This window comes from Hemicordylus capensis, chromosome 1 (genome assembly GCF_027244095.1).
Source record: "Hemicordylus capensis ecotype Gifberg chromosome 1, rHemCap1.1.pri, whole genome shotgun sequence".
Lineage (NCBI taxonomy): Eukaryota > Metazoa > Chordata > Lepidosauria > Squamata > Cordylidae > Hemicordylus > Hemicordylus capensis.
The window spans coordinates 119,490,061-119,516,972 of NC_069657.1; the positions used below are offsets into that span (position 1 = coordinate 119,490,061).

Below are 26,912 nucleotides of genomic sequence, written 5' to 3' on the forward strand. Positions count from 1 at the left end.
CATGATCAGTGAGACTGGCCAGATGGGGTTTGTGGGGAGAACGGGTCTTAGCCCGTTCTCCCCGCAGACGATCCCCAGGCAGCCCTGGGTGGCCGGATCTGCTGCCCATACAACTGATGGCTCCGTCACGGAGCCGGTGGGGGCTGTAGGGATTGGGGGCTGCACGGCCCCCAGAAGTTCCAGCATGCCCTGTGTGAGTGCTCAGGGCATGCTGGAGAGCCCCCCGAGCCAGTAGGCTGTATTTAACCTCCCTGCCGGGGGTCTACTTGTGTGTAGCCATGGCAACACACAATTTTAAAAACGGGGTTTGTGGAGTGCTCGCTCCGCAAACCTGGTTTAAGGGCAGGGGTTCCTTACCGGGTTACCTGGTTGGAAACCACCAGGCTCGCCTGTGAGCCCGATGGTTTTCGCGACCAGGCGAAATCGGGCTAGGCTCCTCTAGCTTGATTTAGCCTGGTCGTGAGAATAGCCTCTATGACTTTATCAATAGCAACAAGCAAATGCATTCTTGTGAGGAAAGATATTTAGAACTGAAACAACCACAAATTTACCTATTTAAATATCAAGAAATCTCAGAGGATGTATATGCACGTGACACAGATCCATGTCTGTTGACATTTATCTCTGCTGCTTTGGAAGGTAACTTTAAGTCCTTTAAATCCTGGAATGAAAGCTAGTGTTATTCCATAGATGTTTAACTTTTTCAGAACATCAACAATGGATGCAGAAGGTATAAAACATATAAACACTTTATGAGCTGCTATTGATTTAATCATCCACTGCTTAAAAGAATAAAAAATACACTTGCAATTGATTTAAAGGGCAACTCCCCCCCTCCCCCCGCCAACGTATTTTGGTGAGGTAGAATTCTCACGTAGTTGGAAGTGAAATCCTGCGGGATCCAAACTCAAATTAAAAAAACACACACACAAGCAACCAAACCCAAGCAAGACTAAATTACTAATAAATCATTGGCTTAAGCATTCTCATATTTTGATTTTGTACAATTTCATTTTACAACTACTGGTCAGATTTTAACTGTGGGTACTGATGGCAATGATGAGGATGGTATATATAATGTTCTACTTCCTCTTGGAGGAGGTAAACTGAAGCTGTACTCTGTTTTCCAAATACTGGTTTGGATTTAAAGAGCTGCTTGTGTGAGAGGAAGACATTGCATTTGTGCGAAGTGATGTCTCTGATTTCTGCCATTTCCCCACCCCCCATCCCACTCCATCTTAAGCCCCATGCACAGCACCATATGCTGTCCTGGAGAGTCGCCTGCCCTCACAGGTGGGGGTTTGAGGTGTGTGTGCACAGGGCTGCCTCAGGAAGGAGAGGAGAACTGGTCTTGTGGTAGCAAGCATGACTTGTCCTCTTAGCTAAGCAGGGTCTGCCCTGGTTGCATATGAATGGGAGACTACAGAGCAGAGTAAGATATTCCCCTCAGGGGATGGAGCCACTTTGGGAAGAGCATCAGAAGGTTCCAAGTTCCCTCCCTGGCAGCTTCTCCAAGATAGGGCTGAGAGAGATTCCTGCCTGCAACCTTGGAGAAGCTGCTGCCAGTCTGTGAAGACAAGACTGAGCTAGATAGACCAATGGTCTGACTCAGTACATGGCAGCTTTCTATGTTCCCAAGGGTGTGGGGAAGCTCCATTGTGCAAGTGTAACTCTTCCCACAGTTCTTTGTATTCAAACCACTGAGTTTTGAATATAATTGGATTGGTACATATCGATCTTGCAAGTAGTTTTTAAGTAAGGAATTGCTAGGCAATATTTTGAGTATATCTTCTAAATTCAGTATACTGAGTAGTGCCTCATTTTATTACTAGTGTAATGTCAGAACAGCTTGACCTGATACAATTTATTTAGCCCTGGACTTTGAGAGAAAGGATATTTAAGAATTCTAATTCTGTTCCAAGAAGAAGCACCTGTCTCTGGGTTGCTTCAAATCATGATAATAATGATTTGAAAATAACAGGAAGAAAGTTGAGTAGTCAGAAGTGTATTGCTTATCATCTCAGCAAGGGCGGTTTCCTTGTTAATGCTTCCCCCACTCCCTCAGATAAATCTTGTTCTAGAAATAATTATTTCAGAAGTTAATGAATGACCAAAGAACACAATGCACACAAGTTTTTGTTACACCCTGACTTGAACAGTGTCTGGATCGTGCAACAATGATCTTTTGTGCCCTTGAATACAGTAGTCTATCTATTATGTCTTTAGGATAGGCTGGGAATAAGTAGAGACTATTGTATTATATTATACATTGCCTCTGGTGTGATTATTTCTGTAGATCACTGTAAAATGCATTACACAGAGCTGCTTTTGAATCTGAGAAGTCTTCAGAACTTCAGTTCGCTTAGTACAGAATGCTGTGATGAGATTGCTAAGTTGTTCTGACTCTATCTTGCCAGCTTTGAAACAGCTTCTCTGATGGTTGGTCAGTTTCTGGGCACAATTCAAAGTGCTGGTGCATATCTATAAATCTCTGAACAGTTTGGGACCTGGGTAGCTGAAGAGCTGTCTACTATCACGAGACCCTGCCCAGATGCTTCGTTCTGCTACAGGGGCCTCCCTCAAATCCCCCCTCAAAGTCTGAAGGGTAATGAGAGGGCCTTTTTGGTTGGCCCTCCGACTCTGGACTTCCCTCCCCAAGAGGCTCACTAGGTGCCAACTATGTGCCACTTTTATTCACCCAGTCTTTTAGTTAGTTACTGCTGGTTTTAATCTGCTTTGATGCGGTTTTATGCGGAACTGTGCTTTTATTGTTTTATTGTATATTTTTATATTGCATTTATTTTTATTGTTCCACACTGCCCTGAGAGAATTTTCTGAAGGGTGGCTTACAATTTTTAAAATAAAGATGGATAATGATTAATGACCATCTTATTCTGGCTAAAGCCTGATGAAATGCTGGGTGAAGCCGGAGGTGATAACTGGAAACAGGAAGCAGACAGTGAGGCTATTCCTACGATCAATTGAAAACGGGTGAAGGGAGCTTAGCCTGCTTTCTGTAGATCGTGAGAACCACCGGGTTCGCGGGCAAGCACCCTCCTAAAATACCCGCCTAAAGCACCCTCCCCTTAAATGAGGTTAACGGAGTGGGCGCTCTGTTAACCGCATTTCGTTGTTTGTGTGTCGCCATGGTGTGTGGTGGGACACATGAATAGACCTCTGGCCGGGAGGTTGCAAGCAACCTCCCAGGATTGGAGGTCTCTCTAGGATGCCCTGCACATTCATGCAGAGCATCCTGGGACTTCTGGGGGCCTCACAGCCACCCAGGGCTCTGCTGCCGATCGTCTGTGGGGAGAGCAGGCTAAGCCTGCTCTCCTCACAGACCACATTGAGGCACTTCACAGCAGGAGGTGACAGGAGGAAGGCAGCTACTTATAGGTGCCAGGGACATAGAGGTAAGATCTTCAGGAGCTAGGAGAGCTCCAAAGAGAGCACAGATATGAATCAGAGTTCAGCTGAGCCTATCGAATAATCATCCCCCCATCTCTGCTTTTTTATTTGCTTAAGTACTAGTGCAAACCCGATTACTGTCCTTAGCTGTGAGTTGGAAGAGTCGTGCCACTGAGGGGGAAAAAAGAAGAAGAAGAAGAAGCAGAGTCATGGCTTGGATGCTCCAGTGCCACCGAGTGACCACTAGGAACTCCGCTGGCACTTTTGGAAGGGGTTTCCAGAGGACTGTGGAAAGTGTTTCTGTTCTGCACTGGAGAAGTTTGAATCAATGGGTCTGGAGACAGTGTAGGCTATTGAGCCCTCTTCCTCAGAGTGTCCCACAAATGTTGTATCTGAGATTGTGCTTTGGGCAGCCATGGGGAATACAAGGTCTCTGAGGCAAGCTCCTCAGTCTCAAAATCACTACTTGAAGTATCTGAGACAATTGCCTCCAAATATACAACAAACAAAATATACTGCCAAATAGAGAAAGGAATGATACAGTGTGGTTTCTGCACACTCTTCCCCCAGCACACATCAAGATTGTCCTGCAGCCAGTTTCCCCCCATCATACCTTGTGCAGCCACCTCACAATGGCTGTCCATTGTTGTTTGGATGTTGCAATGGAGTCAATGTGTGTTCAGCTTATGGGCTGGCACAATTCTGCAGTATGTATGTATGTATGTATGTATTTAATATATTTTTATACCCCCCACATTTCACATCTCTGGATGGTTTATAACACAGCAAACAAAGAGAAAAAATTAAAAAATTAGATAAAATAAATGACAACAAAAATTAAAACACCAGTTAAAACAAAATAAATGGTACAGCAAAAGTTAAAACACTACAACAATTCAAACCTTAAAACATTTTAAACAATGTTAAAACTGTTAAAACAATATTTAGTTAAAAGCCTGGGTGAATAGATGTGCCTTTAAAGACTTTTAAAAAGTAGTCAGAGATGTGGAGGCTCTTATTTCAGCAGGGAGTATGTTCCAAATCTTTGGGGCAGCAGTGGAGAAGGCCCGTCCCTGAGTAGCCACCAGATGAGCTGGTGGCAACTGCAGACGGATCTCTCCTGATGATTTTAATGGGCAGTGGGGTTCATAACGAAGAAGACGTTCTCTTAAATATCCAGGGCCCAAGCCGTTTAGGCCTTTATAGGTTACTAGTGTTTTCAAGCCCGTTGAAATAACGGGCGCTAGTACGGGAGAGTTCCGCCGCCGCCAAGAGTGCCGCCCGCCGCCGCCGTCTTCGGCCGGCTTCCCCCCGCCTCCTCGCTTTGCGGGGGCCCCACCGCTGGCCTCCCCTTTCCTTTCTTTTCTTTGTCTCCCCTCTCTTTTTTCCGTTTTCTTCCACTGCCGCCTCTGCCCTCCTGGTCCCCCCGCTGCTGTCTCTGCCTTCCCCATAGCCCCTGCCCCGCCCTCTCCCCCGCCCTTGCGGCCGGCCCCGCCGCCTCGCCGGGCCCTGCCGCCGTCTTCTCTGGCCTCCCCCCCACCAAGCCCACCGCTTCCTCCGGGCGAGTCCGCGGCTCCGGCCGGGCCCGCCGCCTCCTCCACTCGCCTGGCCTTTTCCTCCTCCACTCGCCGCCCACCGCCGCCTTCAAGACACCCAACATGGCGGCTGGTGCCAGCGGTCGTGTCTCTCTTGGCGTGTTCTGGGCATGCGCTGCGCGTATGCCCAGAACAGCCGAGGGAGACACGGACACACGCCTGGGCGACATGGACGGACAGGCAAGGCTTTTATTATAGAGGATAAACATCACCTTGTATTTTGCCCAGAAACCTATCAGCAGCCAGTGTAGATCTTTAAAACAGGAGTAATATGGTCTCTCCCAGATGACCCAGAGATCAATCTGGCTGCCACATTCTGACTCAGCTGTAGTTTCTGGACTACACACAAGGGCAGCCCCACATAGAGTGCATTGCAGTGATCCAGTCTGGAAGTTACCAGCATATGTACCACTGTTCTAAGGTAGTTTATCTCAAGAAACAGATACAGCTGGCATATCAGCCGAAGCTGATAGAAGACACCTCTGGCCACTGCCTCAACCTGGGACACTAGGGAGGGGCTCAGATCCAGAAGCACTCCCAAACTGTGTACCTGTTCTTTTTGGGGAACTGTGACCCCATCCAGAACAGGCAGATCAAACTCATCTCCAGAATTTCAACCATGCACAATGAGTACTTCTGTCTTCTGGATTCAGATCTGGATTCAGTCTCAGTTTGTTATCCCCTCATCCATCCCATTACCACCTCCAGGCAGGCATTTAGGGAGGTTATGCCCTCTCCCGATGATGCTGACATGGAGAAATAGATTTGGGTGTCATCAGCATACTGATAGCACCCTGCACCAATTCTCCTGCTGATCTCTTCCAGCAGTTTCATGTAGATGTTAAACAACATCGGAGACAATACGGAGCCCTGAGGGACACCATACAAAAGTTCAGATTTTGAAGAACAGTCTCCAAGAGACACCATCTGGAACTTGTCCAAGAGGAAGGAGCATAACCACTGCAAAGCAGTGCCTCCCACTCCCAACCCCCTCAGACGCTCCAGAAGTATACTTTGTTCGATAGTATTGAAAGCCACTGAGAGGTCCAAAAGGACCAACAGAGTCACACTTCCCAATTGGAGATCATCCATCAGGCTGACTAGTCATGTGCACGGACCGGTTCGGAGGCCATTCTAAAGGCCTCCAGACCGGTCCGGACACGGGGTGGTTTTGGTTCGGGTGGGGGGTTCCAAAAAGGATAGGGGGGGCTTTACTCACCCTCCCAAGAACGGCGCCGCATTTCTTTGAGCAATCGGGCGGCATACCTCCCTGCCACCCGCTTCATTCCCCATCTCGGCGCGGCGCCGGGCTCTCTCCTTTCGAATTCTGAATCGGGCGGCAGGGTATCTCCCAGTCCCTGCCGCCCTCTTCAATGCCCCCGCTCGGCTGGCGGCCGCCCCCTTCAAGCCCCCAAGACCCCTGCTGCCCCTTCCCTTCCCATTGCAACGAGGGGTCAGCAGGAGAACTCCCCTGCCGTCCCCATCCGCTTCCCCAGCTGGGCTGCAAATGGCTTCTAGGAAGCCTTTTGCGCGCGTGCGCAAAAGGCTTCCTAGAAGCCATTTGCAGCCCAGCCGGGGAAGCGGACGGCAGGGGAGTTCTCCCGCCGCCCGTTCTCTAAAGTTTCTTTAGAAAAAACTTTAAAGAAGCCATTTAAAGAGCCATTCCTAGAAGCCATTTGCAGCCCAGCTGGGGAAGCGGACGGGGACGGCAGGGGAGTTCTCCTGCCGACCCCTCGTTGCAATGGGAAGGGAAGGGGCGTCAGGGGTCTTGGGGGGCTTGAAGGGGGCGGCCGCCAGCCGAGCAGGGGCATTGAAGAGGGCGGCAGGGACTGGGAGATACCCTGCCGCCCGATTCAGAATTCGTAAGGAGAGAGCCCGGCGCCGCGCCGAGATGGGGAATGAAGCGGGCGGCAGGGAGGTATGCCGCCCGCTTGCTCAAAGAAATACGGCGCCGTTCTTGGGAGGGTGAGTAAAGCCCCCCCTATCCTTTTTGGAACCCCCCACTCCAGTGCCGGACCACAGCTCCACGGTTCCGTGCACACCCCTAAGGCTGACCAAGGCAGTTTCCACCCCATAGCCCGCCCAGAAGCCAGTTTGAAATGGGTCTAGATAATCAGTTTCCTCCAAGACCGTCTGGAGCTGGGAGGCCACTACCCTCTCAGTTACCTTGCCCAGTCACAAAAGGTTGGAGACAGGCCTGTAGTTGCTAAACTCTGAGGGATCCAAGGCAGGCTTCTTCAGAAGTGGTCTAATAATTGCCTCCTTAAGTCAAGGAGGCATCCTGCCCTCTCTCAGAGAGGCATTTATAATCTCTAGCAGGCCTTCTACAACAACCCCCCTGCCAGACAGTATAAGCCATGTCGGGCAAGGGTCAAGAGAACAGGTGGTAGGTCGCACCATTCCAATCAACTTGTCCACATCCTCAGGAGTCACAAACTGGAACTCATCTAACTTAACCACACAAGAGGAGTCACTGGACACCTCCACATCAGATACTGAAGTAATTGTGGAGACGGAGTCCAAGTTGGCCTGAATACTAGAGATTTCCCCCACAAAGAATTCATTATATACGTCACAACAGATAATTGATGTTTCCAGATTCTGATTCAAGGGAGGAGGGGCACATACTGGCCTTCTCACAACCCCGAACTACTCCGCTGGACGTGAACTTGCGGATGCAATATGAACAGAAAAGAATCACTTATTTGCCGTACATATCACCTGAGCATAGATCTTCAAATGCACTCTATGTTGCAATCTGTCGGATTTGAGTCTTTGTCCACTTGTGCTCCAGTTGTCTACCTCGCCACTTTAGCCCCCGTAGTTCTTCTGTATACCAAACGGCCAGTTTTGAAGCAGGTTGGAGAGGATGCTTAGGAGCATCATGTCTACTGCCCCGGTGAGTTTGCTGTTCCAGTTCTCCACCAGGGCATCAACAGGATTACCGGCACAGCCAACACTAAATCCCTCCAAGGCTTCTTGAAATCCTATTGGATCCGATAACCTTCTTGGGCAGACCATCCTAATAGGCCCTTCAGCCTTGCAAAAGTGGGAAGTGGTTGTGAGTCCAACCTTAACCAGATGGTGGTCCATCCATGACAATGGGGAAATCTCAGGAGTCCCCACCCACCCTGATAGGAGTAAAAGATCAAATCAAACGTGTGACCTGCAATGTGCATTGGTCCCGATATCACTTGGGATAGGCCCATAGTTATCATGGCTGCTATGAACTCCTGAGCTGCCCTGGACAAATTGGTCCTGAAATGAACATTGAAGTCCCCCACCACCATGAGCCTGGGGGACTCCAAAATCAAGTCCAAGACCAAGTCCAGCAGCTCAGTTAGGGACTCTGTTGAGCAGCGGGGCGATCGGTACACCAACAAAAGTCCCTGTCTATCCCTGGTCCCCAAACTTAAGTACACAAATTTGATATGCTGAATCAGTGTTGGGCTGAAAATCACATCATGGGGCAGGGGAAACCACTCTCAAACTTGTGTTTCAAATTATGCCTAACTACCTTTAAATTGTGGGTATGGCAAAACCAAAGTCTAACAAATTACTTGCCGAGTAGTTGCTTCCTTAGTGGTCTGGGACATTGGTTGACATCCTGCCTAAGACATCCTGCATGAGTGCTTTTAACAACAGTGTGCATGCTGTGCTAGCCTCTATGCTAGTCCTCATGCTGCTGAAGTGAGCACTCTTGCACAAGAGCTTAACTAAGCTCTTAGTTAACTGTTGGCAGTCACCCATGCTCCAGTAGCATTCTGGAGCATAGGGAGAGTATGCTCAAATAGCTGTGCTCTTGTGCAAGAGCCCCTGTGCTTTGGAAGCTTGGGCTAGCACTGTGTGCAGGCTGCTGTTAAAAGCATGCAAGTAGTGTTATGATGCTAGCCATTCATTTTTCCTTTTTTGTGAAACTGCTAAATCTGACAAGGTAAGAGTGCTGGATTTATCTTTAGACTTTATAAGGATCTAGAGATCTAACTAGCTATGTAACTGCCAGTTTATTACATACTTAGTAAGTTTGTTTATCCAGAATAAGCTGTATGTGAAAATATCTGTGCATTCTGATGGCATTTATTTTATTTCTTTAGTACATTTGTATACCGCCCTATACAAAAAAGTTCCTGGGTGGTTCACAATCTAAAAACCATTAAAATAGTGATTGATTGATTAAGTGCCGTCAAGTCAGTGTCGACTCATTAAAACATTAACACGATTAAAACAATTTAAAAATACAATAAATAAGTATAATACATATGCATGAGAGGGGAGGGGCAATGGAAGAGGGAACATGCTATCGTGCTCTGCTTCTGATACTTTAGGCTTGGGTAAAATTATGTCTGACCTGTCCTTTAAAGTCCTGTGTGTTAAGCAATCGGAAAATGATTCTATTCTCTTTTCTCCCTTTAGAAAATCCTTTGAGTTTGAAGATGCTTCAAGCCTCCAGTCCTTGTACCCTACCTCCCCAAGTGAGAATGGTACTGAAAGCCAGCACAAGTCTGGATCTAAAAGCACTTTAGAAGAGAATGCCTATGAAGACATTGTAGGTAAGGACCTGTAGCAACGTAAGAAACAACTGCTTGAAGTTGAGCAATTGTGGTCAGGCAAAGAACTGTTGAATACATACATGCTCTGTACAAGGGCTCTTAACTGCTGCCAGCCAGAAGCAGTTAAATGAAGAGTAAATTGACTGATGCGTCAGAGCAAACACATTATTCATGGACTGCAGGCAGGAGGTCTTGATTCCTTCAAACCTCATTGAGAAGACTCATTGGAAACAGATTGCTTGGTCAGCCATTACAATGTTTTTCATGGACTAACTCATAATTTTTGAAGGTTTTGGCTAGGACCCATAATGGGTTTAGATAGATGAATGTAGAAGGAAAAATAGATTCAGAGTTTGCAGAACTATCTAACAGCAGGGTGGTTCTTGTAGGAACTGTGTTTCTGGCTTATGCTTAAGAGTTATCTGAGTAAACGGTTTTGGAGTAGCTACCTTTTTCAGCATTCCTAATGTCTTCCCTTTGCCAGCTATACAGTATATTTTTGGGGTAGCAGAAAAGTAAATTTCTCTCCCACAAATGACAGCTACAGAGAACTGACTGGTTTTTGCAGCTCCTACTCCCAGCTTCAAAGGGGAGGTTTATCATTGACATAGTCATATATAATATACATTGAGAATGATTTTTTTTCTTTTTAAAAATTAATGAAAAATAGGTAACTGGTTTATTTAGAATAGTGATCCAGTTGCACTGGCTATGCCATCTTTCCTTATTATCCGTGTCTTCCTTTCTGTTCAATTTTTCTAAATTCCCAGACATAAGAGACTAACCAAATAAATTTAATTTTTTATTAGGGCCAAGTAGACAGCTATGCTCAGCCACCTAATAGCGCAGCAAGGAAGTAACTTGCCTAGGGAGCAAGAAGTTGCTGGTTCGAATCCCTGCTGGTATGTTTCCCATACTATCCCTGCAGACTGTGTTTCCCAGACTATGGGAAACACCTATATCAGGAAGCAGTGATACAGGAAGATGCAGAAAGGCATCATCTCATATTGTATAGGAAATGGCAATGGTAAACCCCTCCTGTATTCTACCAAAGAAAACCACATGGCTCTGTGGTCGCCAGGAGTCAACTCCAACTTGACGGCACAACTTTAGACAGCTATTGCCTCAACCAAAAAGAGCTGTCTGGCTAATGATAAATTATAAGTTATTTATAGCTTGTTTCTTTGAGCCCAAGTTGGCAGAGAGAACTATTTTGTGTGAGGTATCTCCAACAAGTCTTGATAACTTTAGGCTTCTGATTGTAATTCTATGTTATCTCATTTTTCCAGTTGATTTCAAGATGGAAATGTTTCTCATATATTTGATCTATATAATTACTGAATTAATACATGTAAACTTTTCTGTCCTAAATTAAACACAAATAATGCTATTTAGTGTTCAGAATGTGAGATCAGAGGGGTTTTTTTTTTAAAGCCATGGAGTTTGTTTGCTTGTTTGTTGGTTATATTTGTACATCACTCCAAACTTCTGTCTCTGGGTGGTGTACAGCAAAATAAAACAAATTGAAACAGAAATTAAAACCTTAAAACAATTTAAAACCACAAGTCTAGTTGAAAAGCTTGGGTGAATAAATGTGTCTTTAAAGACTTTTTAAAAGGTTTTCAGAGATGAGGAGGCACTTATTTCAGCAAGGAGCTCATTCCAGAGTCTTGGGGCAGCAACAGAGAAGGCCCGTTCCTGTGTAGCTAACAGATGAGCTGGTGGCAACTGCTGATGAGTCTCTTTGGATAGGGATGTGTAGAATTGGCATGAATTGAATCTTCTGATCTCTCAAAACTGTTCCGTCTCAATTTGTATAAGCAAAGTTTTGAAGCTATTGTGCTTCTTGTTAGTGTTTGTGTTGTGTGAGAGATTGTTGGGATAACAGAATTCTTTTGGTTTAGTGAAAAAGCCAAAAGACCAGCAATTGTGGGTATGATGATTCCTTTTTAGGAAGGTAACTAAAGGTGAATCCTAAACATATGAAAAAAATGGGCTATTCACACGTGCAGGCAAAACCAGGCTAAGGACCTGGTTTTGCCAGTGCATGTGAACCGCCAGGAGCTGCGTGGCTCCTGGCGGTGGCAAACCTGCTTAGGGAGCCCACCGCTTAGCCCAGGTTTCAGGCACAAGGGTGCCCTTAATGAGGCTTAGTGCTTGTGTGTCAGTGCCATGCAGCTCTGCACTACACCTACATGTGAATAGACTCTCAGTCAATGCTGGGAGCATCACCACTCTTGCACGGTGCATTATAGGAGTTCGGGCATAGCCGACAATCGTGTGGGCAGGTGATCCGCCTGCCCAGGAAGGAGCCCTCGATTGTCTGCCAGTGAGGTAAGCATTTGAAGGCTTCCTCCCCTGCCGATCGGAGCCCTTTCTCACTGATCGTGAGAAAGGGCTCACTGGATTCTTGAATGACAGCTGTGACATATGATACATAAACAGAAGCCCTGTCCAGCTAGGGTGGGTTCTTGTATTTGGTTTTCTCCGACCACAACAACATATTTAGAGTGTTAGACTTGGAATAGTGTTAGACTTGGAATAGCCTGGGTTCAAACTTCTGCTTTTCTATGAAACTGTATGTGATCTTGGGCAAAGTCAGTGGCTGACATCCAGAGCAGCAGTATGGGAGGCAGTGTTCCCAACACAGAGAGGCTGCTCTTAACTCAGCCAGAGTTGTTACTGAGCCACAAAGTGGACACATGGGAGGAGCAATTTCTGCTGCCACTGCAAGTGCCCTTTGCCTTCCAGAAATATGTCCCTGAGGGTCATACAGACCTCAGAGACATGTTTCTGGAAGGCAAAGGGCTCAGCGGGAAGCAGCAAAAATAACTCCTTCCCCTTCATTCAAGCTGCTCAGTTAAGAAAAACCTCTCTGTGCAGGTGTTCTGGATGTCAGTCAGTGTCTCTCAGCATATATTACCTCACAGGTTTGTTAGGATAGGAACATAGAAAAAGTTCTTTATGATAATAACACCAAAGGTTCATCTAGTCCAGCATCCTATTTCAAAAGGGCCAGCCCATGCTTGTGGTGAAGCCCACAAGCAGAGCATGAAAGCAACTAGTGCCAGGATAAAATGGATAATCTCACATATGCTGCTTTGAGCTGCTTGGAGGAAGAGTGGGATGCAATTCAAATTGGGTTTATTTTTCTATGTAGCTGCTGGTTGAGCACAAAAGTGACTGTCTTTTTTGTGGGGGAAGGCATGATCACAGTTTTTCTGATGCTTGACTGCATGGTGAACTTAAGCATAAGTTTATCCACAATGACCCAGTTCAGATGCATCACTGACAGCATTTAAAAAGTCTTTAAAGACGCATCTGTTCACCCAGGCTTTTAATTAATATTGTTTTAATGTTGTTTTAGAATATTGTTAAAAAAATTTAAATCGTTGTGATTTAAATTTCTTGTTTTTGTTTTTAACTAACGTTTTATTTACTGTTTTTATTTTGTTGTAAACCGCGCAGAAATGTGAGTTTTGGGTGGTATAAAAATATGTTAAATAAACAAATCTGTGGTTTAGTGCTATATAAATGAGCCTAAGGGAGCCACAGATTAATGTGCTCTCCCTCTCCTTCCCTTTCTTGTGCACAGGACAAAGAGTGAAAGCTTCCACTTTAAAACAAACTGCAGTTTTGTATTACATACAAACTCAAGAAATTGTGATTTGTTAACTAACTAGAGCTGCAACAACTCAAGATATCAAAACATAAACTGTGATTTGATATGTTGAGTTGTTTAGTTAACAACAACAACAACAACAACAACAACAACAACATATATCCTCCTTATCTGGCACATGACATTTACATGCACAGTGCTGTCAGTGCATCACCAAATAGATGATCAGCAATTGTCATTGCTGGCAACTTGGTAAGACTGGAACCCTCTCAGTCCAGCTGCCCTTTTCCTCCTTCAAGCTTGCTAACTTGTACATAAGCTAAGGGCCATGTTGACATGAGTACACCTTGATCATAACTTTAATCATTTTTGAGGCTTTATAATAACTCTTGAAGTATGGTATGAAGATTGGAGGCTTCAAGTGTCTTCAGATTTAAAGATTTTCTGAAGTGGAGAAAATATAGTTTCTGCAAAGGTTGAAACAGTCAGGTTCTTCATTGTGGTCTGGCAGGAAGTAGAACATGCTTTGCAGAGCATGCTGTAAGCTGTGCAATGTGTTCCTTGCCATCTGGTGGTAGTTAAGCTCCTTCAAACAAGTGTTTACATTATTATTATAGTTGATGGCATCTGCTTGGTCTATACTGTTCTTAATTCACTGGTGTACCCTGCCAACCCACCAGCATGGCTCCTGCAACCTGCAGGTGGCTCCAGAATAAGCATTTAGGGACCATTTTATTAACACTTTATTACTGGTATATCCATTGGTCACCACAAAGGTGGAGCTGTTTAACATGAAGAAACAAGGCAGAACAGATTTAGGCAGTGACTGCATGTGTAACCTGCCCATGTAATCAGTATAGTTGTTCTTTATAACTGGGAAGATTGCCAAAGTTTATAATTACCAGGTTCAGAATGTACATTTGTCCAGCTTGCCAACATTTGTCCAAGTATATTACATGTTGCATTCCACTCCAGCTAGGGATAGGAGCATAGGAAGCTGTCATATACTGAGTCAGACCATTGGTCTATCTAGCTCAGTCTTGTCTTCACAGATTGGCAGCGGCTTCTCCAAGGTTTCTTGGAGAAGCCAGGGAAGGAACTTGGAGCCTGTATGCTCTTCCCAGTGCAGCTCCATCCCCTAAGGGGAATATCTTATAGTGCTCACACATCAAGTCTCCCATTCAAATGCAACCAGGGCAGACCCTGCTTAGCTAAGGGGGCAAGTCATGCTTGCTACCACAAGACCAGCTCTCCTCTCCACGTAAAACAATATTCTCCATGTAAAACAATAGTCTAGACATATGCAATGGATGCATTTTCAGTGACTCCTCATGGGGCTGTAGCTGCACAGTGAAGGGCATGTAGGAAGTCCCAGGGTTCAATCATCCCCTGGTATCAGCAGGTAGGGCTGGTGAAAGATCTCTATCTGAAACCCTGGAGAGCTGTTGCCAGTCGGTGTAGACAATACTAGCTAGATAGACTAGTGCAGGGTTTCTTAACCTTGGGCCCCCAGATGTTGTTGGACTACAACTCCCAGAATTCTCAGCCACAAAGGCCATGTCTGGGGATTCTGGGAGTTGTAGTCCAACAACATCTGGGGGCCCAAGGTTAAGAAACTCTGGACTAGTATTCTCAGGCAGTTTCATATATTAATATTTTTCCATTCCAGTTTCTGGAAACTGATCACAGAGCTGGGCAAAAGACCCAATGCCTAATTTTTAAGGTTCCAGGGAACTGCTCAGACTCTGAGTGACTGGTAGGGGGTGCCAATCAAGAAAGCCTAGGAGCCAAGGAACTGTGCAGTCCCTGAGTTTTCCTGAAGAAAAAAAAAAGATTGTTTCCCAAGAAAGATGGCAATATGGAGCTGATTCTCAAGCAAGCTGGAGGATGTGAGTTCATCCATGTGACCAATCTGTGGGTCCTGGGTAGCATAGATATGATCATAGATTAGCTACTGTCCTGGAGTCTGCAGTGCTGGGATGTTATGTAGGACACCATCCCTTATTTGAAAGGTATAATGTAATTTTCAAGGCTTCCTTCTGCTTCTTGTGTTTGGGTCAGCAGTTCTGCATACGGCAGTTACAACTTTATAGTGTAAGGCTGGTCACACTGGATGCTGTACATCAAACGCAGAGTCCAGCTCTTGTTGGTGTAAATAGGGATGTGCACGGACTGGTTCGGAGGCCATTCTACTGGCCTCCAGACCAGTCCAGACATGGGGCGGTTCGGATTCGGAAGGGTTAGGGTGGGGGGGTTCCATTAAGGGCGGGGGGGCTTTACTTACCCCTCCCGCGTTTTCCCAACTCCGGCGCCGTAGTTACTGTAACAATCCGGCGGCAGGATCCCTCCTTGCCGCCCGCTTCAATCTCCGAATCATGGCTCCTCTGTGGTAAACAATCGGGTGGCAGGATACCTCCCTGCCGCCCCCTTGAAGCCCCCTGCCGCCCCCTGCAATCTCGCTCCCACCGCTTGCTCACGGCAGGGAGATGTCCTCCCGTCCCCTTCCCTGCCAGTCTGCAAAAGTCTTTAAGAAGCGTGCGCACGTGCAAAAGGCTTCTTAAAGACTTTTGCAGCCCGGCAGGGAAGGGGGCGGGAGGACATCTTCCTGCCACGAGCGAGTGGTGGGGGCGAGATTGATTGTTTACCACGGAGGAGCCATGATTCATAGATTGAAGCGGGCAGCAAGGAGGGATCCTGCGCAGCAAGGAGGGATCCTGCCGCCGGATTTTTACAGTAACTACGGCGCTGGAGTTGGGAAAACGCGGGAGGGGTAAGCCAAGCCCCCCCGCCCTTAATGGAACCCCCCACCCCAGTGCTGGACCGCAGCTCCGTGCACACCCCTAGGTGTAAATCCTTTGACCTGTGCACGTGAAAGCAATGGGACTGTACTGGGTGAAAATGTAATTGAATTTAGAGGGCGGGGAAAGCCCCAATAAGAATAAATAAAGAATAAATTAAAGAACACATTAAGTTAAATCAAGTTACAAATACATTGAAGTAGCTGAGTATATACAATGTTTTACATGCTGATATTTAGATGAAGTTTGATTTCATTCATGTCAAGAAATGCTTCATAACTTCCAAAGCATTGATTTGTGAGTTCAGAGCTTCTCTGAAGGCTCTGAACAAGATGACTTCTTATACAGATAGCACAAATATGGTTGGCATAAGTGAAATGCACTCAGGTTTATTAGGTGGCATTTTCTTATGATGGAAGTTGACAATTGGTGGTGGCACATGTCCTCTGCTTGAACTTACCAGTGAAACAGAAACATGTACATTTGTCACACAGTTTTACTACATGGAAGTTATGTACAGGTGGACCTCACTATATGTGGTTCCGTTAATCACAGTTGAGCATATTGGCAGTTCACAAAAAGGCACCCTACCTCATTATCCACTGATACCAAAGGGTTAAAACCCACATATCTGTAGTTCCTAGAAGGCCGGAAATGACCACAGAAGTAATTTCTGGCTGCCATTTGATCCACAGGAGCCATTTTTGTGGCTCATTTGGTAAGAAAAATGGGGAGCAGGGAAAGAAAAATCCCACAATTCCTCCCCATTTGTGACTTCTGGGGGGCATTTGGGGAGGCATTGCTGGATACCAGGAAACACATGGAGCATGGTAAGGCACCATATCTGGCCAATTTTTGCATTTTTAGGTGATTTTCCAGCAGTTTTTTAAAGACTGGGAAGCTAACACTCCCAATCCCATAGACTTCAATGACACATTATCCACAGTTTTGTTAGTCGCGGTAATCTGTGGGAACAGAACCCTCACAGATAATGAGGTTCACCTGTATGTGTTGGAAAATAGCTTTGTGTGCAGCTTGCTTGAGCATGTTGCCTTCCTGAGAGGAGGAATAGTCAAGGTGGAAACTGCTCAGATTGTACCATTTGGATACACTAGTTTTGTGTGGAGATTGGGGATCTAAGCTGCTCCATCTAAAAACGCAATTATATTCCTTTTTGTAGAACAGTCCCACCTCCTTTAGTACATTTCTTTGAGAGGAATGTGCTTGATTAAAATTCCTCTCCTCTCCTCAGAGATCTATTAATAATAGACCTGTAATTAGAAACTCCATCAGTTCTTGTTGGTCTCTAACTTATGGAACTGTAGAGACCTATTAAATACATGGTGCTTGTGTGTATATCACGTTGTCCTTCTAACAGGTATTTCTGGACATTTGTTAAAGAGTGGGTTTATTATAACAAAGTTCTCCTTTTAGACATTTTAAAAAGATAAAATGGCTATATATTGTGAATACCTCACAATAAAGATCATACTCCTTTGCTTTATTCCCATTTTTAGTGTATGGTTATCTCAAATGCTCCAGGGCTTTTCTGAGTGTTCAATGACTGTGAGTAGGGCAGAGTGGTAGTGGTGGAGTCTGCTGCCTTCCCTACATAGAGCCTTCCTCCTGAATGTCTTGTTAATTCGCACGGTACTAACCAGTTAGTATTCGTGTCCATCAACATCATACAGGGCCATGGCAACATCGACTGATGGATTGCTCTAAGTACTTTCTGCAGGGTATTCAAGATAATTTACAGCCGTGAAATAAAATGCATCACAGTGCAATTTAAAAAAAAAAATCATTTAAAACAATGCAAAGCATCAAGAGCAAAGCAGCATTAGCATTTGAAATGCCCCATGTAATGGCATGCAATCTTGTACAAAGGGGAAACTGTTTTGAAATAATGCTTGCATCTGCTTCTGAAAATTGGACAGTGAAGTGGCTGGGTCGCAGTGTCTGCCATTGGTCACCACCATGTAGACAGTGGTGGACCCAGTGGACCTGGGCATCATGTGGCAGCCGCAGAAGTATGGCAGCTGTTAACTCAGTTAAATCATACTCAGCAAGTGTGCAGCTACTGTATATTATATATGTGTGGAAGGCAGCAGACTCCACCTCTAACACTCTGCCCTACGCACATTCATTGAACACTCAGAAAAGCCCTTGAGCATTTAAGTGCCCAGTGTGGGCATGAGCCATACTCAGCGAGCCCCCGCTGAGCAACTGTCGGGCAGTCGCACCATAACCAGCAGTTGCCAGGGGGTGTAAGTCTGAAGCCAAGACTGTGAGAGCCAGGAACACAGCAAGGTTGCATCTGGTAGACCGCTGGACTCCAGGAAGGTCAAGACAAGAACCGAGAGCCAGTAACACGCCAGAGGTCAAAATGAGTAGTCAGGAGCCAGAGGGTCAGACAGAAGCCAGGAACATGCCAAATCTACATGTCTATTCAAGTAGAACTCAGGAGCTAGGAAGATGCCAAAGGTCAAACCAAATGGTCAGAGGGTTAGATGAAGCCAGGGACACACCAAGGAGCAGTCAGGAGCAAGACCACACACCAACACAAGCAGACCTTGATATTGAGGCAGGGCCTGCCCTTTTCCTGCCATGGGGAAAGATCAAGGTGTGATCCTCTAGGGGTCCAGGGCTTCAAAGACCCAGGAATCTGCTGTAATGGAGCAGGCAGGGGCAGCAAAATGCTGGCCTCAGGGCAGGCAGAGCATGACAGCAGTTTTCAGTGACAGAAAAGTAGTTGCAGGAGGCTGAAGACCCACTGGGGGACGAACTCATTCCTTCCTGCCATTTGTTCATTCAGAATGACCTCTCCCGCTAGCTGTTTTCCCTCCTAAGGGGGATATGGGGACATAGTCTCACAGCAGGAACACAACTGGGGTGCGGGGGCTGAGATTTAAGAATAGCTGCCAGGGCAAGGGTTAAGCAGCCCCTTTCCTTGCTGGTCCTCTGCTCCCTATTTCAACTTCCTTGGGCTGCTTTTCATTTAAACAAAATACTCTTGGAAGGAAAGGAAAGCATGAAACTGCCTCTCATGTATAGTTCATCCTCAAATAAAGGGAATATATTAAAAGAATTGCACTGGCTACCAATATGTTTCTGGGCAAAACACACAGTGCTGGTTATAACCTATAAAGCCCAAAAGAGCTTAGATCCAAGATATTTAAGAGAACACCTTTTTTGTTATGTGCCCCACTGCCTATTGAGATAATCTGGGAAAGTTTGTCTGCAGTTGCCACCAGCTTTTCTGGTAACTACTTAGGGACAGGCCTTTCCCAATGTGCTTTCTGCTAAAATAAGAGCCTCCTCATCTCTCTCAACTTTTTCAAAGGCTAAGACACATTTGTTCATAGGCTTTCAATTAGACTTTAATATTGTTTTTAAATTTTAAATTGTTTTAATGTGTTTTGGTTTTTAAAAAATTATGTTGTTCTATTATAAACCGCTCAGATGTGAGTTTTGGGTGATATATAAACATGTTAAATAAATAAATAAAGGAATATAGAGTAAGGCAGGTTTTTGTTATTTTTAACCAACAGAAGGAAATATTAGGGATGTACAAATTGATTCGGGTACAAATCGATTTGTATCCGAATCTAGCTGCTTTGGGTGATTTGGAGACAAAACAAATCACCCCTGTGGTCCATTGGCTAGATCAAAATCGAATTGCACCTGATTCTATTTGAATTGATTCAAGATTCAGATCCCTCCTATTAATTTTCCCAGATTCCCAGCTTTCATTAAAAAAAAAAAAAAGCTAAGTTCCAGCCCTTGTAGAAGTGGAGTTATGGAGCAAAATGTGTGGTCACTATTTTTCAAGTGTTTGGATTCTTTGGTGTATAATAACTTTCCCTCAATGAATTCCTATGAGGATTCATTACATACCTTCATTTCTTCTATTCATTTTAACTGTCTTTTGGTCAGTGGAACATAGAGACATAGGAAGCTGCCATATACTGAGTCAGACTATTGGTCTATCTAGCTCAGTATTGTCTTCACAGACTGGCAGCGACTTCTCCAAGGTTGCAGGCAAGAATCTCTCTCAGTCCTATCTTGGAGATGCCAGGGAGGGAGCTTGGAACCTTCTGATGCTCTTCCCAGAGAGGTGTCTCCATCCCCTGAGGGGAATATCTTACAGTGCTCACACTTCTAGTCTCCCATTCATTTGTAACCAGGGTGGACCCTGCTTAGCTAGGGGGACAAATCCTGCTTGCTACTACAAGACCAGCTCTCCTCCCATGACAGTGCCAACTGTCATGTGCCAACTACACCCCCCTCCCACCCGCAAGGCAGTGGGGTACTACTCAGTTTATGTTCTAGGGTTTTTTTTCAAGTGTTTAGGCTTTTTGGTGTCTAATAACCTTTCATCAGAATGAATCCCTATGAGGATTCATTACACATCAAAGAGTCTAAGCACCTCAAAAATTCCTAAAATATAAACTGAGTACCCAGCAGCTTGTGGGTTGGGGGGCTCACTGGAACATGGGATGCCACTAATTCCCCACACCCACCTACAAAGCAATGGGGTCAAAATGAACAGAAGAAATGAAGGTGTGTAATGAAGCCACCAAAGAGTCTAAACACCTCAAAAATACCTAAAATATAAACTGAGTACCCAGTGGCCTGTGGAGTAGTTGGAACATGGGATGCCACTAATTCCCCACCCCCACCTACAAAGCAGTGGGGTCAAAATGAACAGAAGAAATGAAGGTGTGTAATGAAGACACCAAAAAATCTAAATACTTCAAAAATACCTGAAAAATAAACTGAATACCCCAGTGTATGTGTGTGTGGGGTGTGTATGTGTGTGGGGTGTGTGTGTGTGTGTAATTGACACATGGCAGTTGACAGTTGGCACTGTCCAGTGATAGTAAAAATGAACAGAAGAATATTCCTAAAAATTAAAATGAGTACCCCACTGCCTTACAGGTGTGGGGGGCTGGGGTGTAGTTGGCACATGGCAGTTGACAGTTGGCACTGTCCAGTAACAGTCAAAATGAACAGAAGAAATGAAGGTGTGCAATGAATCCAATAGGGATTCATTATGAGGAAAAGTTATTATACACCAAAGAATCTGAACACTTGAAAAATAATGACCATACATTTTGCTCCATAACTCCACTTCTACAAGGGCAAGAGCTTAGTTGTTGTTGTTTTTTTAATGTAAGCTAGAGATCCATGTTAGGGTTAGGATATGGCGATGGCGAATCCCTATTATTTCATATGGCGGAAATGTTCAAAATCAGTAAGAATTAAAATAATTAATTAAAAATCAACCAAGTGTCCCACTGCCTTGAAATCCAGGTGGTAGGTGGCACCCATGGCGACCTACCCATTTGGTGCCCCTAGGACTTTGTTAAGTGGTCCGAATCGATCCAAATCAAAGCAAAGCAAATACAAATCAAATTGGAGTGATTTGGTGGGGGGTAGATTTGGACGCAAAACAAATCAGGGGTGATTTGTCTGTGGCACAAATCAAATTTTAAAAAATCGATATGTGCACATCCATAGGAAATATACAGGAGAAGGTGCTCCTTGAGAAATGCAAACCTCAGACAATTTAGGAATCAGAAGGTGATAGCCAGCTTAGTAGCAAATAGGTGGCCTCAGCAACTGAGCTAAGAAATTCCAGAGCCTGCAAGGGGGCAGGCTGCAGCTCAAGGTTCTTTATTGCATCTTGTGCCATTTGTCCAACATTGTGAATGTAGCTGAACCTGTTCCTCCCAGACTGTGGTATCCACTGCCTTGGTAGCCCACTGGATTGCTTGCTAATTCGTTTGGGAGCTCTTGCTGGCTCTGATCTCCACTATAGCTTTGAAAAGGTCAAACATAACTGTGTCAACATGCTCTCTCTTGTGCCAGCATGAGCTTTTCAGGGATTCTGGCAAAGACAGTAGTTTGTGCTAAGTTTTCCTCCTCTTTTTCCTGTTTTGTCCACACATTTTCAGAAGTTCTTGTGGACATGTTCACCTGGTTCTTGCTCTGCTTCTGGGTCTCCTCTGTCCTAGATTGGCATGTAATGTTATATGACTCAGCACCATCCTCTTGGCATGTGCCAACTCTTTTACTAGTATTTCCAGCCAAAGATACAATTTCTTCTGTTAGACATACTGAATGAGCACAATACTGCCACAAAGAGACGAAAAATTCATTCAAAGCAGGCCTGGACATTTCATTAAAGCACATTTGACTATATTGCTAAATTATAAGGACTTCTCTGCAGGAATATCAACATGGTATGTTGTGGCCTGACAGAGATCTGAGGGTAGTGATGGTCTGTGTAACTATATTAGCTTGCTTATTTATTTATTTATTTATTTATTTATTTATTTATTTTTATTTATTTTATTTTATTTTATTTTATTTTATTTTGGCATTTTTATACCGCCTTTCGTTAAAAAGATAGCCCCAAGGCAGTTTACAAAAGTTAAAAACATACAATAAAAACACAATAAAAACATCATGCTAAAAGTATAAAAACATATAAAAACAGGCATAAAACAATACAACAGATAAAAACACCCAGAAGCAGCAGTAAAAACGATTATGTAAAAGCCTGGGTAAAAAGCCAAGTCTTTACAAGCTTTCTGAAAGCCGTGATGGAGTCCAAGGAACGAATGGCCACTGGGAGAGCATTCCAGAGTCTGGGAGCAGCAACAGAGAAGGCCCTGTCCCAAGTGCACGACAGCCGGGCCTCCCTCATTGTCGGCACCCAGAGCAGGGCCCCCTCAGATGTCCTCGTCAAGCGGGCAGCAACCCTTGGGAGCAGGCGGTCCCTCAAATACCCCGGGCCCAAACCGTTTAGGGCTTTAAAGGTCAAAACCAGCACGTTGAATTGGACCCGGAAACGAACTGGTAGCCAGTGCAGCTCTTTCAAACTGGGGGTGATATGTTCCCAACGGGCAGCTCTGGATAAAACCCTCGCTGCCGCGTTTTGCACTAGCTGCAGTTTCCGGATATTCTTCAAGGGCAGCCCCACATAGAGTGTGTTACAGTAATCCAGCCGTGACGTGACTAAGGCGTGGGTAACCGTGGCCAGATCTGCCTTCTCGAGAAAGGGATGCAGCTGGTGCACCAGCCAAAGCCGTGCAAAGGCACCCCTGGCCACCGCCTCCACCTGAGCTTCCAAAAGCAGAGCCGGGTCCAGTAGTACCCCCAAACTGCGTACTTGCTCCTTCAAGGGGAGTGCAACCCATCCAGAACCGGTAAAATCTCCTCATCCCGATTGGGTCTCCTACTGACCAACAGTACCTCTGTCTTATCCGGATTCAATTTCAGTTTGTTAGCCCACATCCAACCCATCACGGCCTACAGCCCCGATTCAGGACATCCACTGCCTCCCTAGGATCAGATGACAAGGAGAGATAGAGCTGAGTGTCATCCGCATATTGCTGACAACTCAGTCCAAATCCCCGGGTGACCTCTCCCAGCGGCTTCATGTAGCTGTTAAACAGCATGGGGGACAAGACCGAACCCTGCGGGACCCCACAGGCCAATGGCCACGGGGCCGAGCAGTAGTCCCCCAGCACCACGTTCTGGACCCTCCCCTCAAGAAAGGACTGGAACCACTGCAACACAGTGCCTCTGATTCCCATACTCGAGAGGCGGCCCAGAAGGATACCATGGTCGATGGTATCGAACGCCGCCGAGAGGTCCAGCAGAACCAACAGGGACACACTCCCCCTGTCTAGTTCCCGGCGTGGGCATACCCGGGGCGGAAGCCAGATTGAAAAGGGTCCAGATAATCCGTATCATCCAAGACCCTCTGCAGCTGGGACGCCACCACACGTTCCATCACCTTGCCCAAAAAGGGAAGGTTAGACACAGGTCTATAGTTGTCCAGGTTGGAGGGATCAAGGGAGGGCTTTTTTAATAGTGGTCTTACCACCGCCTCCTTGAGGCACGATGGCATCCTGTCCTCCTTTTGAAATAAGTGTTTGAATTTGTATTAGAATTCTGTTACAGACCAGGTTTCCGCTGGTGCTAACTGATTTTACTCCACTGAAACATCACAAGCTTAAGTCATAATCTTGAACATGCAACCTGCAATTTCCTTCACAGTACATCCTCTCTTATCATCTGTTATAAGAGAAGTGTACTGAAGTCAACTGATACTGAAAGGCGAAATGGGGAGGAGTTATAGTTGGATCTAGCCTCTCTTGTATACATACCTAAGTAAAACTCATTAGACTAAACAACCTTGCCAGTGGGAAATGTGTTTTGTTAAAGAAGATGGTTTTATTGTAAAGTCAGACATGAATTATGAGGTTTGTAGTCTGATCTGGGTCCAAAAATCCCCACTACAGATTGCAGGTGTTTTCTTCTGGGCTTCTTTGTCTATTTTAGCAATTGGAGCTAACTGTAATCTAGTTCTAGAGGCAGCCTTGATATCATTCAACTGTTCCCAAACTATTCTACATGTTCAGCTTTTATTTGGCCCCGTTGTATGTATTAGAGATGGTCATGAAATGCTTGAATTGAGTCCAAACATTCTCAAAACTCATGAATGTTTAGAATAAAGATTTTGGTGTAGATCCATTTCTCTTTAAAAAGAATGTTTTTGTTACATGGTCAAAAATAATTTATGAGGTTAGCCAAAGGTTTTTTCTGGAGTATGAAGAGATTGAATGATGAATTCAACTTGTTGTTTTACAATCTGATGTTTGAAGATAAAATGAAATAAAAGGTGATTACCACTCCCATGCAGAGCAAACTTTCTCAGAAACTCAACAGGTGAACAGAATGAACAGTATAAAAAGAAGCATGTTGATCACTGAAAAATTATGCCTTGTTCTTCAGAAGTATTGTTTTGCATTCTTATGCCAATTTAACTTACTTAATGAAAACACATATCAGCAAACACTTAATCAAGTGACAGCCTTAGTCACAATGCAAGGGGAGATTTCCTTCATGATTCTTTTGGTGATGCAAAAGGTTACCTATGGTATGCAAACTGTATTAACGACATCATGGAAAAAAATCAGTTACAGTAAAAGCACACCTAGATTTTTATTTTTATAGATTCTCATTCATCTGATGTGTTATGAATGAGAACTATACTCTGGAAGTATTTTTATTTTCATATTTTAATCTTTGATATGTAAGATCATACTTTGATAAAAGTGTAGAAAATAGAAAAAAGCTTATTCTATACAAGTGCATGCCCGAGTGCACCACGCTAATCTCATGGTACATTGTAGGATATTCAGAGACCGGGCGTCCTTCGCCTGGCCTCCCTGCTGCCTGCGGCACTCATCTGTGAGTGCGGTTAACAGGGCTTCCACTGATAGAACATTACTTCATACAGATAAAGTACATTGCATTTATTTATTTATTTATCTATCATATTAGTATACCGTACAAAACGCTCAGGGCATTAAAAGGGCCTCAAGTACAAGGGGAGCTCCAGTAGGAAATTAGGTAGGCAGGTCTGATAGACAGAGCTTTGTGCCTTGTTAGATTCTTGGGTCACCAGCTGCTGTTGTAATTGTGCCATGTAACATTTCTAAAAGTATTAGCAGTGTTGCCAAGTGCTTGTTTCCTGCACATCACCATGTGATTAAGAATTGCTGTCTAAGATCCAGATGGAAGTGACTTTCGGTTGGCATGGCTTACACATTAGGACATATGCATAAGTTCTCTGCAGTAAGCTTGGAAATGGTTCAGGAGATGGACCACTTGGGAGGATTACCCCTGCCTGTTCCAAGAAACCTCCTCGCCCCCATCCTGTTTTGGACTATTGTATACCATGCTGTAATGTTGTGCATAGAGAGCAACGTTGGTTTGATTTAAATCAAATCGATTTATATCATGATTTAAATCATGGTTTAAATCGCTTCACAGAAGGACTCAATTTTAATTATTTAAATTGCTAATCAGGAAGATTCTATTTAATCATCATTTTCTATAAAAGTACATTCTTGTTGTCTAATATAACCTTAATACATATTTAGCGATAGATGTAGGTTTCATTTTTAGATGGTAGATACACACTATAATAGGTACATACTTCTTATAATGCTGTTTCATTTTGGCAACCAGGCCTTGCATATTGTTGTTGCAGTGTTCGCATTTTTTACTCATGCCTTTCTTACCCACAAGTACAGGAACTTCATTAAAATATTCACAAATGGGGTCTCTTTTACAGTCTGCTGCCACGATAGGTGTTTCCCTTCTACGATGGAGGATACACAAGTTGGGAAAATGTTTCCTCAGAAGTGCATGAATTTGTTCTGTTCACTTTTGGTTTCACTTTCTATTCCCCTCCCTCCCCTTCCCATCCCCTGCATTTATATGAAGACTCCTCCTCCTTGCTCAGATCTACTCCATCCCCCCAAATCCTCTATTCATTTATTGACCTGAGAGCAAGGGTTTGACTCTGTGTGTGTGTGTACTGCATGTACACCAACTACAGAATAGCACTGATCAGGTCTGGCATCTCTCATCCCCTTATACTGCTGTTAATATGCTCATAGAATATAATTATGATTAATATTCATAATAATTTAATCAACCTTTTTTTAAATCAACCCTGATAGAGAGGATGTGAATTCTGGGAGGATTTAGGATGACCCAAATCCATCCCATATTTGCTTGATATGTTAGCTCTTTTCCTGCCAGTGCCTGCTTGCCTGCCTTGCTATGTCTTTACCACAATGGACTATAAAAACAGACTGGAAATCTTAAATGTAGATCTGTTCTTAGATTTTCTGTAATTCTGAGGCAGCAAGAGAGAGAAGAGATGTAGAAGGTCCCTTCCTCCATCTTTTTTTCTTTTTAATGCAATCTGAGTGCTGCAAGAGCTTTTAGGAATTGTAATTGTGTCTGTTTTAACAATAGATATTTTAGGCTGGGTCAACCTGAGCACATTGACTAAAAACATCCATATGTACAGTTTAGAGCAAGTCCCAGAGACTGTTCTGGCTGT

At 44.6% G+C, this 26,912-nt stretch overlaps 1 protein-coding gene across 13 annotated transcripts in view; it reads left to right on the top strand.

Annotated features, from left to right (window-relative positions):
- DENND2B (DENN domain containing 2B) overlaps positions 1-26,912 on the top strand; it is a 300,704-nt gene that overhangs the window by 171,807 nt on the left and 101,985 nt on the right. For all 13 annotated transcript variants that reach the window (XM_053271120.1, XM_053271139.1, XM_053271128.1 and 10 more), the window contains one exon: positions 9,417-9,553. In XM_053271120.1, the coding sequence (XP_053127095.1) occupies positions 9,417-9,553 (137 nt within the window). The remainder of the gene's footprint in view (positions 1-9,416; positions 9,554-26,912) is intronic.